This window comes from Rattus norvegicus, chromosome 7, assembly GCF_021556685.1.
Source record: "Rattus norvegicus strain SHRSP/BbbUtx chromosome 7, alternate assembly SHRSP_T2T, whole genome shotgun sequence".
NCBI classification, from domain to species: domain Eukaryota; kingdom Metazoa; phylum Chordata; class Mammalia; order Rodentia; family Muridae; genus Rattus; species Rattus norvegicus.
Window position 1 is genome coordinate 13,722,116 of NC_141540.1, and position 14,115 is coordinate 13,736,230.

The 14,115-nt window shown below is 57.6% G+C and overlaps 2 protein-coding genes across 8 annotated transcripts; one reads left to right on the plus strand and one right to left on the minus strand.

Moving 5' to 3' along the window:
• Positions 1-451: 451 nt before the first annotated feature.
• Positions 452-2,822, plus strand: Mrpl54 (mitochondrial ribosomal protein L54). Its single transcript, NM_001106770.1, is given in 3 exon segments — positions 452-610; positions 1,481-1,637; positions 2,528-2,822. Coding segments are annotated over 3 exon segments (408 nt in total). The 5' UTR covers positions 452-492; the 3' UTR covers positions 2,661-2,822.
• A 1,665-nt stretch (positions 2,823-4,487) lies between these two features.
• Matk (megakaryocyte-associated tyrosine kinase) lies at positions 4,488-13,440 on the minus strand. Of its 7 annotated transcripts, none has more exon segments than NM_001437880.1 (13): positions 4,488-4,862; positions 4,950-5,036; positions 5,327-5,525; positions 5,618-5,691; positions 5,769-5,853; positions 5,941-6,040; positions 6,494-6,559; positions 7,372-7,465; positions 7,726-7,945; positions 8,032-8,147; positions 8,243-8,356; positions 8,906-8,965; positions 13,169-13,440. In NM_001437880.1, coding segments are annotated over 12 exon segments (1,404 nt in total). In that variant the 5' UTR covers positions 8,915-8,965; positions 13,169-13,440; the 3' UTR covers positions 4,488-4,622.
• Between the last annotated feature and the right edge of the window lie 675 nt (positions 13,441-14,115).

Below are 14,115 nucleotides of genomic sequence, written 5' to 3' on the forward strand. Positions count from 1 at the left end.
GACATTTAAAGTTACTAAAAAATCTAAATCCTTGTTGATGTTGTTGTTATTTTAAGAAAGGGTTTCTCTGTGTAGTCCTGTCTGTCCTGGAACTCATGAAGTAGACAAGGTTGGCCTTGAACTCAGAGATCATCTTACCTCTATCTCCCGAGTACTGTGATTAAAGGTGTGCCATCACCGCTTGAACTAAGGGCAGGAATTTTATAAAATATTCTTTGAACAGGCGATAGCTACAGAAGTTCAAATTAGTCATTAGACTGCCAAAGATTTTTTTTAAAAAGACTACATTTCGGGGCTGGGGATTTAGCTCAGTGGTAGAGCGCTTACCTAGGAAGCGCAAGGCCCTGGGTTCGGTCCCCAGCTCCGAAAAAAAAACCAAAAAAAAAAGACTACATTTCCCAGAAGGCCGCGGGGCACCTCCAACGCCCTAAAGAGGCTCTGGAGCGCTGCCGTAACACGGAAGCATGCACGTGTGAGCGGCCGGCGAGCGTCATGGCGGCCGCCAGTCTCCTCGGGGCAACCCGGGTGTGGGCCCGCTGGCATCCCCGGGCGCTCCCGGTCCCCGGGAGACCTGGAGAATTATTTATCCGGGAATATGCCAAGAAGGCAGGTGAGCAGGCTCCGAAGGAAGCAACGTGGGTACGGCGGGCGCGCTGCTGGGGAGGTGGGGCTCCGAGGTTTAGCTGCGCAGGCGCAGCGACACGAAGGCCGAGCGGAACGGAACGCCTCTGGCGTTCGCTCTTGCCTCGGCGCTCAGTGCGCAGGTGTAACCCTTGTGGGCCAGGATGGGGCGGGGCCAGACTGGGTTCCGCGCTCCAACTTTGAGTAAATCGTCAAACAACCAACATCAACTAAGTTATTGTCATTATTTTAATTTAGGAAGTAATGTGGGTGGACATATTGGTTCAATGTGCAAAGTGCTTGCCGCGAAAGCCTGCGCACACCTTTAATCCCAACATTGGGCCGGGAGAGTCAGGGTGATTTCCGTGAGTTCCAGACCTGCCAGGAAGACCCACCCCATCTCAAAAAAATTTTTTTTTCTTTTAATGTTTTCTTTTTTGGTGTTGTTCCAGGAGACTACATAGTGACACGCTCTCTCCAAAAATAAATAAGTAAAAATGTTTGTAAACACAGTTCCATGCCAAGTTGGCCTAGAGTCACTGAGCCATCTCTCTACTCTCAAGGTTTTGTTGTTGTTTTGTTTTTTGAGACAGGGTCTTATGACTCTCCAACCTCAACTCCAGAATGCTGGGATGATAGGCATGTGCCACCATGTCAGCATCACTGAATGGAAGAGGGTTGTGTGGTACAGACTGGGCCTTCAGAGCACATGGGTGGGATAGGTCTGTGCTGTAACAAGGGACCCCGTTATGCATGGAGGTGCTGGGGTTGTTGGTCCCTGGAGCCAGGAGACCACACAGGAGTGTTGAAGGAAGGCAGAGCTGGGCAGGCTGGACTGACCTGTGCTCTTACTTTGCAGTCAGCAAGGGTGGCAAGGGTGGCGTGGCCGCTGAGGCCCTGAAGGACCCCGAGGTGTGCACAGACCCCTCTCAGCTCACCACACACGCCATGGGGGTCAACATCTACAAGGAAGGCCAGGAGGTGGCCCTGAAGCCAGACTCTGAGTACCCGACATGGTGAGTGTGCCACACTGCCTCGGAACCTTGACACCAGCCTCTAGGAACACGATAGTCCAGGATAGCTCCCTGGGGCCTGCTGGGCATGCCTACCCTGGGGCCTGCTGGGCATGCCTACCCTGGGGCCTGCTGGGCATGCCTACCCTGGGGCCTGCCGGGCATGCCTACCCTGGGGCCTGCCGGGCATGCCTACCCTGGGGCCTGCCGGGCATGCCTACCCTGGGGCCTGCCGGGCATGCCTACCCTGGGGCCTGCCTGGCATGCCTACCCTGGGGCCTGCCGGGCATGCCTACCCTGGGGCCTGCTGGGCATGCCTACCCTGGGGCCTGCTGGGCATGCCTACCCTGGGGCCTGCTGGGCATGCCTACCCTGGGGCCTGCTGGGCATGCCAGAGAGTGCACAGAACCATATGTCCCCAAACGCTGAAGGGGCAGGGGCTCTGTTTCTTGAAGTTTATGACTGACCCTTGGTTCAGGGAAACACAGGGCTGCTCATCAACAGAAATACCCACCCCCTTCCCAGAGCAATCTGAACAGGCAGATCTGATGGGGCCCCATTCTCAGGAGATTGGGAGAGGCAGGGCAGTGGGGTGCAGACTGGGTAGTGTTTCCTCGGGAGGCCACATGGATCCGGGGACGAGTGAATAGCAAGTGTGGCCTGTGCAGAGGTCCTGGGGCAGGTCAGAGCCAATTCTTTGGGAGCAGAGAAGAGGCCTATGTGGTTGGAACAGAGACTGAGGCAGAGAGGCAGACTGGAAGCAAGGCAGGGATGTCCAGGTCCCTCAGGCTGTTTCTGTCACTGAGAACCAGAGCAGAATTCAAAGCTCCAGCTGGATACCACCCACACCCTGGAGCTATAGGATGTCATGCAGCCCTGACTCTCACCCCCAGGCTGTTCCAGGTGGACCTGGGTCCCCCCAAAAAGCTAGAGGACCTAGAACCGGAGTCCCGAGAGTACTGGCGACTGCTTCGCAAACAGAACATCTGGCGTCACAACAGGCTGAGCAAGAACAAGAAGCTGTAATGTGAGTGTGGGCACTTCCTCCCAGGAGCCAGCCTGGTGCCAGCCAGAACGGGAAGAACCGAGTCCTTCATTCGCTCACCGTGATGTGCAGGCCTTACACACACTAAATAAACAAAGATGAAAATGAAGGGCAAAATAAAGGGACCTGCGGCAGTCACGCCCATGTGATGTGTGTCAGACCTGTGAGGGCCCCAGCCTGGGCCCCAGCCTCTGCTCTGCAGCTGAGCCCTGTCCAGGGCCTCCTCTCCAGGTCCTGATGGGCCTGCTGGGCCTGGCCTGGTCAAGGCTGTGACTTGACCTGCTCTGTGCCCTCAGGGCGGTGGTGCCTGTGCGTAGAGCTGGCGTCAGCCCCGGGCCAGCTGGGCATCGCTGCTCACTAAAGGGAGCTGGGCAGGACCACCTCTCCCGGCAGCTGCGATGTGGTTGCTCATTGGACCCCAGGCTGGACCCTGTCTTTGCCATCTGCTCCAGAGCCAGCCTGACTGGGGCAAGTGGCCTGAGCTCTGCCCACCTCCCCAGGGTCGGCCGAATCGAGAGAATGGATGAGGTCATGCTGCTGAGGTCCTACACAGAAAGTAACAGCTACCCCTTCCCAGGGCTCTGGGTGGTCCCGGCAACCCTCTGTGCCTCACTGAAAGGACCTGAGGCTCCATCCATCCAGCGGGAGTTTGTGAATCCCCCTTCTGTCGCCAGCCTTCACGATGCTGCCCAGCAGGCAGGGGCCAAGTATGCGGCCATCTTACTCCAAATGCGCGTGGGGCTCCCCGGGATGTGTCAAAGTTAGAGTAGAGCCTGCCACCTGATTTCCCTCACCTGCCTCCCAGCCCCAGCTGCATCCTAGCCTGGGCCTTAGCACAGGCTGGACCACCTGTGCCTCTTCCTCCTCCTCTTCCTCCTCCTCGGGTCAGAGTTTGCCATACTATTGACATGGCAGCCTCAACCCATGCCATGGACACTCCAAGGCTCTCCTCTGGTCCTTGCATCTCCGTGAAGATTAGCACTGATCACCAGTTGTGCCCCATGTGCTGAGGGGGCTGGTGGGTGGGTCCGTGGTGGGTGAGTGAGTGTGGATGGGTGGCTAGCGGAGTAGGAGGTTAGGAGATAAGATGGAGGGCTAGGCGGAAGGGTGGAGACGTGTGGCTGGAGGCGTGGCCTGGAGTCTGGCTAAGGATCGAATGGGTGGGCGAGATGGATGAGGGTGGCTGGGTGTGTTGGGGTGAATCTGCGTGGTACGTGGGCTGGAGTAGACTACACCCAGACTGATGTCCTCAAAGCTGTCCTTGTCAGCTGCGACTCCCAGCTTGGCTCTACTTGGGTGTCTTGGCCTCCATGGAAGAAAACCATCTTGACCAGGAAGTGTGGGTCCCCTCTGCAAGAGGTTTGCTGTCCTGCACTCTGTCCCTTCTGCGACATGGACATCCTGAGATGGGATGTAACTGCTTGGGATGTACAGGGCTCACCCTGGCCCTATAACCGCTCCATCAGCAGGCAGAGCGGCTCAGGCCCCTCCCCAGCAGGTGGGCGGCACAGCTATGTGGCAGGCAGGGCCCTGAGGACTGGTGGCATGTGGGTCTCTAGCCTGGCCGTTTCCCAGACACCATGCCCCACAGGCTGGTGAGGTAGGTGCTGGGGGAAGGGGCAGGCCTGTAGTCTGCCCATGCAGGCAGAGTGGGTAGGGACTTTGGGTGACATCACAGGCACCAACAATCAGGCTGGCTCTGAGGTTCATGTGGGCAGGATATGGTCATGCCAGCAGAATTTGGGGAGCTGACTGCAGGTCTCCGATCTCTCAGGGCAGCAGGTTGGGGACACAGGCATCAGACACAGTTGTACAAAATCCTTCCAATCACTCTTTATGGGGTGTCCCAGTAACGGGGATCCCAGGGGCTCCGGAGCCTGTGCACTGGCTCACCCTGGCCCTGTGACCCTACATCTGTGTCCTCTTGCTTTCCAGTTCAGGGGTCAGGGGTCCTGGCTCCGTGTGGGAGCTGAGCCCTCAGCCTCCTGTCCCCCGGCGGGGGCTGCGACGCCCACACTGCGGAGCTCACGACCCAGCTTCTCCACTATTTTGCGGAACGGTGGTCTGCGCGAGGGCTCAGCCTCCCAGCAGCTGCCCATGAGGGTGTGCACAGGGCCTGGGCAGCTGTCGGGGGGCTCCATGCGGTAACCCTTCTCCACAGCCTCTGAAACCTCCTTTAGCGACTGTAGATACGGGGGTAGGGGGTAGCATGGGTGGGGGCAGTCAGTGACACGGGATGCACAGGCTGCCCTCCCCGGGGTGCTGCTCACCATCTTGGGGTATGGGGCTCTTCCATATGAGAAGACTTCCCACAGTAGCACCCCAAAACTCCAGACATCCGACTTGCTGGAGAACCTCTGTTGGGGCAGAGGTCAGGGTGAGGAGAGTCCCTGTGGCCTCCCTGGACACAGTCACAGGCTACTCTCCCTCCATGCTAAGCCCATGCCTGCTTCAGAGATGGGGGAACTGAGGCTGAAGGGCAGCTCTAGGAGGAATGTTGTAGGCCCAGGGCTCACTGGAGAGGCAACCATTTTCCCTTGAAGCTCAGAGAGGTCAGGGAATACGCATAGGGTCACACAGCACAATCAGAATACCAAGCGCCCTCTGAGGAATCCCAAAACCCCAGAGAGAGTGGAAGACTACTCACCCCATTTTTGAGAGCCTCGGGTGCTGTCCACTTGACTGGCAGCCGACTTGAGTCCAGCCCCTTCCTAAGCTCTGCCTTTGCTAGGCCAAAGTCACTGACCTTGGCCACTAAGTCCTCAGAGACCAGGATGTTTCGAGCAGCCAGGTCCCTGTGTACCAGCTTCTTGCTCTCCAGGTACTCCATGCCTTCAGCAACGTGACTAGGGACAGACAAGGCCCGGTCACCCTGGAGTCAGGCCTCGGTTTCCCCTTCCACTTCAGGGCCTACCTTCCTGGAGGGAATGCCACTTACAGAGCAAACTGCAGGAGCTGAGAGGTGCTCACAAGCGCACGGCCCCGCGTGCGCAGGAAGTTCACCAGGTTGCCCTGTTTGGGGGGAGGGACTTGGGGGTCTCCAGGCTGTCGGGCCACCCCTCCTCACCCACCCATGCCACCTTGCACACCTTGCTCACGTGTTCCATGACAATGTACAGGCCGTGGTGCAGGATCACACCCAGGAGTCGCACTAGGTTCCTGTGCTGCAGCTTTCTGGGGGCACAGGGGTGCAGAGGGAACATAAAGTGGGGTACATGCTGGGACCCCAGCCCGGGGACCCTGTCCCACTCAGCCACTCACGTCATCACAGCCGTCTCATCCAGGAAGGCCTGGGCTGTCACATCACACTTTATATTCTTCACGGCCACCTTCTGTCCCAAGTACTCGCCCTGCAGGACGGCTGTGGAGGGGATAGAGCTCAGGACCCACCAGCAAGGCAGAGAAACAGACCCTATGTCCCTGCCTGGAATCCCCAGTGAGGGGATGGGGGCGTGGCCTGGGCAGAGGATTGGAAATACATTCAGGAGGCCTTGTTCCATCTCCCAGGCCCCGAATGAGAGAAAACAATATTCATGCAAACACAATGGCTGTCAGAATCCAGATTTCTGTCCCATGAAAGAGCCCACAGGCTCATATTTGCATAACTTCCAACTGCAGTGTGGACAGGGCTGACTTAACTGAGGCGAGTGCAGTTTACTGTCCTCTGACCCAAGCCCCAGCGGCCTGGAAAGTTTCCTGTGTAGAGGATCCTGGGAGGTGAGGATATGACTACTTCCCAGATACCCTACACCTGTTCTGTGCTGTCCACTTGAGGGGTCAGTTCTGAGCACTGCCTGCTGTGTCCCCTTCTCACCTCCAAACTCTCCCTCTCCAATCTGTGCTCCCAGAGTCAGATGCTGCAGGTCTAGCAGCCAGCCAGCTGCAGGGACAAAGAGAGCCATTGAGAAGGAGACAGGAGGGGTTGGGGATTTGGCTCAGTGGTAGAGCGCTTGCCTAGGAAGCGCAAGGTCCTGGGTTCGGTCCCCAGTCCCGAAAAAAAAAAAAGAGAAGGAGACAGGAGCACCACCTGACCCTTCCCACCCAGCTTGCATTCAGTGAGACTTGGAGAGCTGACATCCATCCCCACAGCTGTGCACACCTGAGCATGTGCCTGCCCCAGCAGCTGCACTAAGGCTGTCTGAAGGACACCCCACTCCTGGTACCGTTTAAATCCTGCAAGCCAGAGCTGCCCTGGCTTCCATCAGAGTACAATCCCCCTAGGTCTCCTAGGTCCCCTAGACATGAGCCATGGCTCCAGGACCTCCCTCTGGGGACAAGAAGTGTGGCTGCCCTTGTGGCCTTCCATGCCTCTGGGAGGACCTTTTTTCCCCTTGCTGATCCACACAGAATAAAAGTTCTAGAATCTTCCAGGGCTGTAGTCTCCCTAATCTTGTACTCTGCACAGACCTGCAGTTGTCTCTGAAAGCCCTCCCTTTTTCCCTCCTTCCCTCCCTCTCAAAGACCTCTAGCCCCCACCCTGCCCCCACGCTGAAAATTCAAACGCGACAGACAGCTCTCTCCACTGTGATTTTTGTCTCTGGGACTCCAGACCCCACTGGAAAAGTGTGACAGGGTTGCAAGGTGCAAAGGCTTAACCAAGCCAGGGCTGGGGCATGAGGGTGGGAGTCCGGGAGGTGGGAGTCTCCCTGGTGTGCACGCAGAAGCTACCCATCGCAGGAGCAGTGCTCATACCCTTGGCGAGCTCTTCCTCTGCGGACTTTGCGCCCTGTTTCCTCTTGGGCTTCACCAGCTTGGTGCAGATGGCGCCCTTGTCCCTGGTGTAGTGCTGTGGAAGCCGGCGGCCATGAGCCTCTGGCTCTCAGATCCCATTTCCACTACCCCCAACCCAAACTCCATGAGGTTGGCAGACTCCCCTGAGTGCCAGGCTAAGGTGAGCACGTTCCCATGGCAACAGTGTGGGGTGTTAGAATGGAAGCTGAGGGCGCCCTGGGGAGGTGACCCCAGTTCTAAAGACAGAAATGACAGCTGCTGGGGCCCACCATCCACATTTCCACCCCTCCCGCCCCAGCCTCCCCCACAGGTCACCTCTACCATGTCCATCAGATTACAGAAACACACGGCCTCATCAATGGTGAGGTGCCCATCTCGATGCAAGACACGGTAGTGGATGACATCACGGCCGAAACTGACACACAGGACATAGTCACCAGGGTGACGGGCCGATTCCCTCACGAGGAACAGCCCATCCTCGGGTGGCTGCAGCTGCTGTATGGCTTCCTGACCGGAAATCTTGCCATGGAACCATCTGTGGGGATGTGTGGGGAGGGTGCTGTGTGAGGCCACCGTGGAAGGTGGCTGGGGCCTTCATGCCACCCCCAGGGTGTCACTCACGGCATGAGGCTGAGCTTGGGGTCTGTGGAAAGGGCCTCCCTCTGTCGCAGAGCAGCAGCCGCCAGCAGCCCTTCCTGCCCACTGCTGTGGTGCTTGGCTCGGTACCAGCTCTTGTCCTGCACAGGAAGGGGACAGGTGGAGGGAAGGAGCCAGTGGATGTCTGCCCTGGCGCCCCTAAGGCACACCACCTACCCTCCAGCCCCCCTCTCACCTCACAGGCCTCCAAGATGGTCACCATGTCACCCTTTCGAAAGGCTAGCTCACCGGGCTTGGGGCGTGAGTTCTCGCACTTGGTCATACATTGAGTCCCAGGGGCCCAGCGTTGCTGGGAAGGAGACAGAGGCGGGGGGTGGGGTGGGGATAGGGGGATGTCAGGGACCTACTGCGGGACAAGTGGGAAACCTGAGAGACCTGAAAAAAAGCTGGGGCTGGTGGGGACAGAAGACAGGACAAGGGAACAGTGAAGACACAAGCCTGTAGGAAGCTATCAAGTGGCTCAGGCAGGAGGAGTTCCAGACCAGCTAAAGGACAGCCTGGGCTACAGTGAGACTTGGTCTCAAAAACTAACGGAAGATGCCTGGCGTGGTGATGGACACTTGTAATCCTAGAATCAGGGTGGGTTGGGGGATGACAGGGCAGGGGTAAGTGGACCTCTGTGAGTTTGAGACTAGCCTGGGCTACGCATCAAATCCCAAGCACACCTACATACTGAGACCCTGTCTCAGAAGTCAAATAAGATAAAGGGAAGTCTGGGGAAGGAAGGGAGGGCGTAGGGAAACAGCCACAGAGGCCAGTATGGCGGGGTCCTTGGGGACTGTAGGGGGCATGTCCTATTCTCCCCAAAAGGTCCGGTGACTCAGGGCCCCACACTCACCGTTGGCATCTTAGCTGCAGCAGGCGTGGGGTGCCAAGCTCCTTAGAATTGAGGGTTCACCTGTGAAGGGAGGCAGTCTCATGCTGGGAGTGTCCCCAGGTCCAGTTCCTTCCTCAGGGTCTGGCCTGGCCTGGCGGAGGTAGCAGCCAGGAAGCAAAGTGCCTCCCTCAGATCACCGCTTGGATAGCTTAGGTGTGGAGCCCCTCTGCAGCCCTTGGCTTTAGGGAAGTGATCTTTACCCGAGGAAGATCCTTAGACTCCCGGCCACCAAAGGCCAGCCAGGAGACTCGGGAACCTCGCCCTGCCTTTGCTCGGGAAGGGAAACTGAGGTAGGAGTGGAGTGCTCTGGTGTCCCGAGTGGAAGCCAGGGCCGTGTGTGAGGAAGAGCTGGGCCTGTGGCTTCCTCTTTCCTGGGCCGTGGGCAGAGGCGGTGGGCAGGGGCCGTGACTCAAGGTCATTCTTGAAAATCTGACCCTGAGCGGAGCCTGGAGAGGCCGGATTCCTGTAAGGCTCCAGGCTCCTTAGGTCACCACGGGTCACTAAAGAAACATCTGAGAGGACCCACCCCATCCCAGTGCGGCACCGCAGGACTGTGGCTGCCTGGGTCCCTGGCTGGTGGCTGGCAGGGGGCAGGGCGGGAGGTTGGGGTGCGCTCCTGGCCTCGGGCTCAATGGGGTTTGCACGGCAGCCGCGCAGGCGGAGGCGCACGTGCATCCAGGCACAGGTGCCACCAGCCACCCCCGTGTGCGCCACACGGGCGCCAGCGAGACCCGTGCACCTGTGCGCGTGCCTCAGGCGCACAAGGGCTTTGCAGTGACCACCGGGGCTCGCGCACTCAGAGACGCGCACGCCGCACCCAGGAAAAACAAAATAAAACAAAAAAACCAGCCCGTTGCACCCGACGCTCCTGGGTCCAGGACCGTTTCGAAGTGGTGTCCCCTTTCCACCCACGCACACGCGCTCACCTGCTTAGGGCGCGACCCCTGGAGGGTCCCTGCCAGCCGGCCGAGCGCCCTGGTGGCTCAACTCCGAGCAACTTGCAAGGCTTCCTCATTTTGGGGCAAGGATGGAGGGGACCGGCTCGGAGCCCCTGCGGGTCCTAGCGCCGGCCTCTCTACGGCCGCGCTGCCACCTCCTCCCGCTCCTCCTCCCACTCCGTCCGGGCGGGGTGCTGCTGAGTGCCGGGTGCTCTCGGGTCCCCGCTGAGTCCTAGCCTTCCGTTGCCCACCCCGGGAAAGCTGGGAGCTTGGAACGGCTCGGGCACGCGCAGATGCTATGAGTAGGAAAGAGCTCCCTGTCTGGGGAGGCGAACAAGGCAGGCTGCAGCCTGGTCAGTCTGTACTTTCAGAAACATCAGCCAGTCTGCTGTGGAGCACTCCCAGCACTCGGGAAGCAGAGGCAGGAGGATCTCTGTGAGCTGGAGCCTAGCCTGGGCTACAATAGAGAGCTACCTAGTGAGACCTTGCCTCAAAAAAAAAAAAAAAAAATAAAGCAAATAAAACCTAACTAATTAATTAAGCACAAGTTTGGACAGAGGTGCCTGGCCCCGGTGGACATGACACTCCGAGAAGCCACACCAGAAGCTATAAGTCCCCAGGCAGGTACCACTTAGGAATCCTTGGCCAGGGAGGCCCAGAGACTTGGAGCAAGGCTGGCTGAAGTTCCACTTTTCACTACCCCTATTGCTGATGACAGTGTCTGAGTCACAGCCTCCCTCCCTGCTGCAGTCAGCCTACCGCAGCGCCCACCACCCACACTGCAGGGGCAGATGCCCCACTACAGGGGACAGTAGTGACCCAAGTGTTCTGCAGTGATCAGCTGCTGTCTGACTGGACCTGGCTCGCCTGTGAGACCTCCTGCTGTTGTCTTACCAGTGCACCTTGTGCACAAGTTTGTTCTACATGTACTACTACTATTTGCCTACAGTTAACAAAGATCCAAAAGTGGGGTCTGGGACGGGGACTCAGTGGGTGGCACACCGGTGTCACAGGCCTGTCATCTCAGCACTGGAGAGGTAGAAGCAGAAGGATCAGGAGTCATCCTCAGCAACATAGTCAATTTAAGGCCAGCCTGGGCTACCTGGGAGCCCGTTGGAAAGAAGAAGCTTGAGAAGCGGGTGTTGGAACGACACTGGCCCGAGGGGTTGAAGGACACATCCCTGCAATCCAAGCCTTTGGAGCGGCTGAGGCAGGGGCATGGGAAGATCAGGGTACAGAGGACATTTCCTAAAACTAACACCAGGAACAGTGTCTCTGTGCACTCTGGTCTTCGAGGAGCTCGTGAGGTGTCTGGGGTGTGGTTTCCCCCTTACTGGGCCCATGTGGCTGTCACTCCAGAGATGCTAAGGACCCATCTTTGTTGGTAAAGCCACCACATTTATCTAAAAGGATGTGTCAAACCACAAAATGAAGACAAAGAACCCTGCCGCTGGGAAGGAAGTCCTTACTGATGTTTGCCACTGCTGGCCATAGCCCTGTCCCTTCTGGTCACTTGATGTGGGATATGAAAGTGTTAGGGAATGTTTATGATTGCACAGGAGGCTGGGGCCGGGCACAGTGGGCACAGCACTCACCTTGTATGCACGGAGCTCTGGGCTCTACACCCAGCACCGTCCCAGCAATGGGGAGACTTGGGTGGAGGATCAGGACTCCAAGGTCAGCCTCAGCAACCTGGGATGACCTGGGCTAGGTGACTCAAAAGAAGGAATATAAGGTGCCCAAACACTTTGCTTTAAGACAATTTCACTCCTAGCCCATGCTAGCCTCAAGCTCTCTGTGCTCCTTCCTCCCCCAGCATCCCGAGTGCTGGGATGACAGTTGTGCCACCATGTCCAGTCCTCCCGACAGATGTTTAAAGCCAGTACCTTCAGAGATGTCAAGGGACCTTTTACTTCCTTGTGCAGGGAGCACCTTTTGTGCCCACTTTGAAGATGGGGAAACTGAGGCTCTGAGACTCACTGCCATCAGTCAAGGCACTGGGGACACCTAACCATATCAGTTACCATGGAGTTTGTTCCAGCCTGCATCGCGGCCAAATCTGCCTGCCCCAATTAGTACACCTTTAAATTTAGCTCTGCGTGGTACTTCTCATGCTAGGGGGACTCCTGCCCGGGAAGATTCTCCTCACTCTCTTTGACATCCAGTTGCACTTGGTCCTCTACCCTCCTTTTCTGTTTGTTTTGAGACAGGGTTTCACTGTGTAGCCCAGGCTAGCCTAGGACTCCTGGTCATAGTCTACAAAGCACCCAAGGACAGGGTGAGAGAAGACAGCTTTAGGTCATGTCTGCCATACAAAAGCAGGAATCGACATCACCCATACTCACTGAGTGTGAAACGCAGGATGCAGGGAGGACCAGAGGGTGAGGCTTCCCCACACAAGGTGATGAGAGGACCCATGCTCAAGGGTGGGCCTCTGATTCACACGCTCACACATTAAGACGCATATTTTAAGGCGCCGCTGGCAAATAGACTTTAGCAGCCCCTCCATGTTTCTGAATTTTCTTTTTTTATAATAAGAAGAACCTAGACCTGCATAATTTTTGGTTTGTTTTGACACGGGGCTTCTGACTATAGATCAGGCTGGCCTTGAACTCGAGGATTCTCCTGCCCCCAACTCTGTTATAAAAATATAATGAAATGCCTCTGACATAAAAGTCACCATTTTACCCCGCCTCAGCTCTCGGCAGCATGGAACTCACTCCCTTACAGTACAGCGGCACCATCTGTCTGGAGACACCTCTGTCTCCAGAACTGAGGCTCTGTCCCACACTAACTCCGTCCCCTCCCCTGCCCCAGGCCCTCACCGTCCCTGCCACTTGTGTGTCTGTAGGTCTGACTCAGACCCTGTGGAGTGTGCTCCATGTCACTGGGCATCGTGTCCTCAAGGGCCATCTGCCATGGTGCAGCAGTCAGAATGTCCTTCATGGGTGTATAATATTCTAGCACATAGCTGGACCACACCATGTATGCCCGTATATGCCATACACGTCTCTTGGAGAAGTCTTTCCTGTCTCCTTGGCAAGTTATGATCATGTAACATTTTTTCAAAATGTCAGTGAACATAGGGTGGGGGAGTCTGGGATGGGGGGGCTTCGATCCCCCTCCTGAGGAACACTGGTCTCTGGCTGGCTCTTACTTTGAGCCACGGTGATTATTGCCTTTCCTGTGGTCTGCAGTGACCTTGCACAAGCCACTGCTATCTTCCGGACCCTTCCTGTCCTCTCTAAGGCCCCGCCCACACCATGCGTCATCCGCTCCCACTCACCTTGTCTCCTAGCAACGCTCCCTGCATCCGCAGCCTGGGTCCAGCCTTTAGCACCCTGGCGGCTAGGCCGGCTTCCGGCCTATTTTGGGTCCAGCCCTGTGCACTGGCCTCAGTTGGTCTGCACGGGGTCCCCTTCCCCGTGGGGACGGGACTTGGGGCGGGAGGGTCAGATGCTGCGGCTCTTCGCGGCTTCAGCGAGCTGCGCGGCCCAGACGGGACTCCATCTGGACCCAACTCCGTGCTCACAAAATGATGGATGCTGCTGTCTAGTCGCAGAAGCTTCTCGGTTTGGGGTTGCTAGGCGGGTCCGACTTAACTCTTTGTCACCTGGTATGGACTCATCTGCCTTCCCAAGTAGACTTTGGGTGGGCTTGGTGGAAAGGCTCAGCGCAGAGCGCAGAGCGCAGAGCGAGGTGGGGGTGGGGTGGCATGGTGCTTTCCTGTTGTCACTGAGCCCCCGCCACCAAGGTCCCGGCTTCCATCCCCTCCACCCGGGAACTCTCCCAACTGTGAAGCACTGTCCCCCATAATCAGCCACAGAGACAAGGGCGCTGGGCACTGCCAGGAAGAGCTTTCTCTTTTGGTTACCCATGTGTGCTAGGCTCAGCTACACCCAGTGTCGGGCGGACATCTCCGGTCTGTGGTGGACCCAGTGTTCTGCTCCGCAGGGGTGGGTAGAGGGCAAGGAGAAGCCCGGGGCTTGGAGCACCCAGGGAGGGAGGACTCTGGTCTTCGCGGGCGGGCAGAGGGTGGGTGAACCAAGGAGGCGCAGGGGAGGGCGGCTCCGATGGCGGTTGTGCTTAGATTTGGGGTTTCACTGGGAGTGTGGGGTATGGGGGTATTGGTAGGGAGGAGGAGAGGAAAACTGGATGGCAGGCCAGGGGCCCGTGAGTCTCCTAAATTCCTCCAGGAGGCCGGAGCAGAGTGCTTCGTCAGGACCTGACCAG

Bases quoted from the DNA above. Each gene is read 5' to 3' on its own strand.
- Matk (XM_087558883.1), bottom strand. The intron at 8,148-8,242 runs GTGAGAGGGGGG...CTTCCTGTGCAG, and splicing joins CCATCTTGGAGGCCTGTGAG to GACAAGAGCTGGTACCGAGC. The intron at 6,560-7,371 runs GTATGAGCACTG...TTGTCCCTGCAG, and splicing joins AGAGGAAGAGCTCGCCAAGG to CTGGCTGGCTGCTAGACCTG.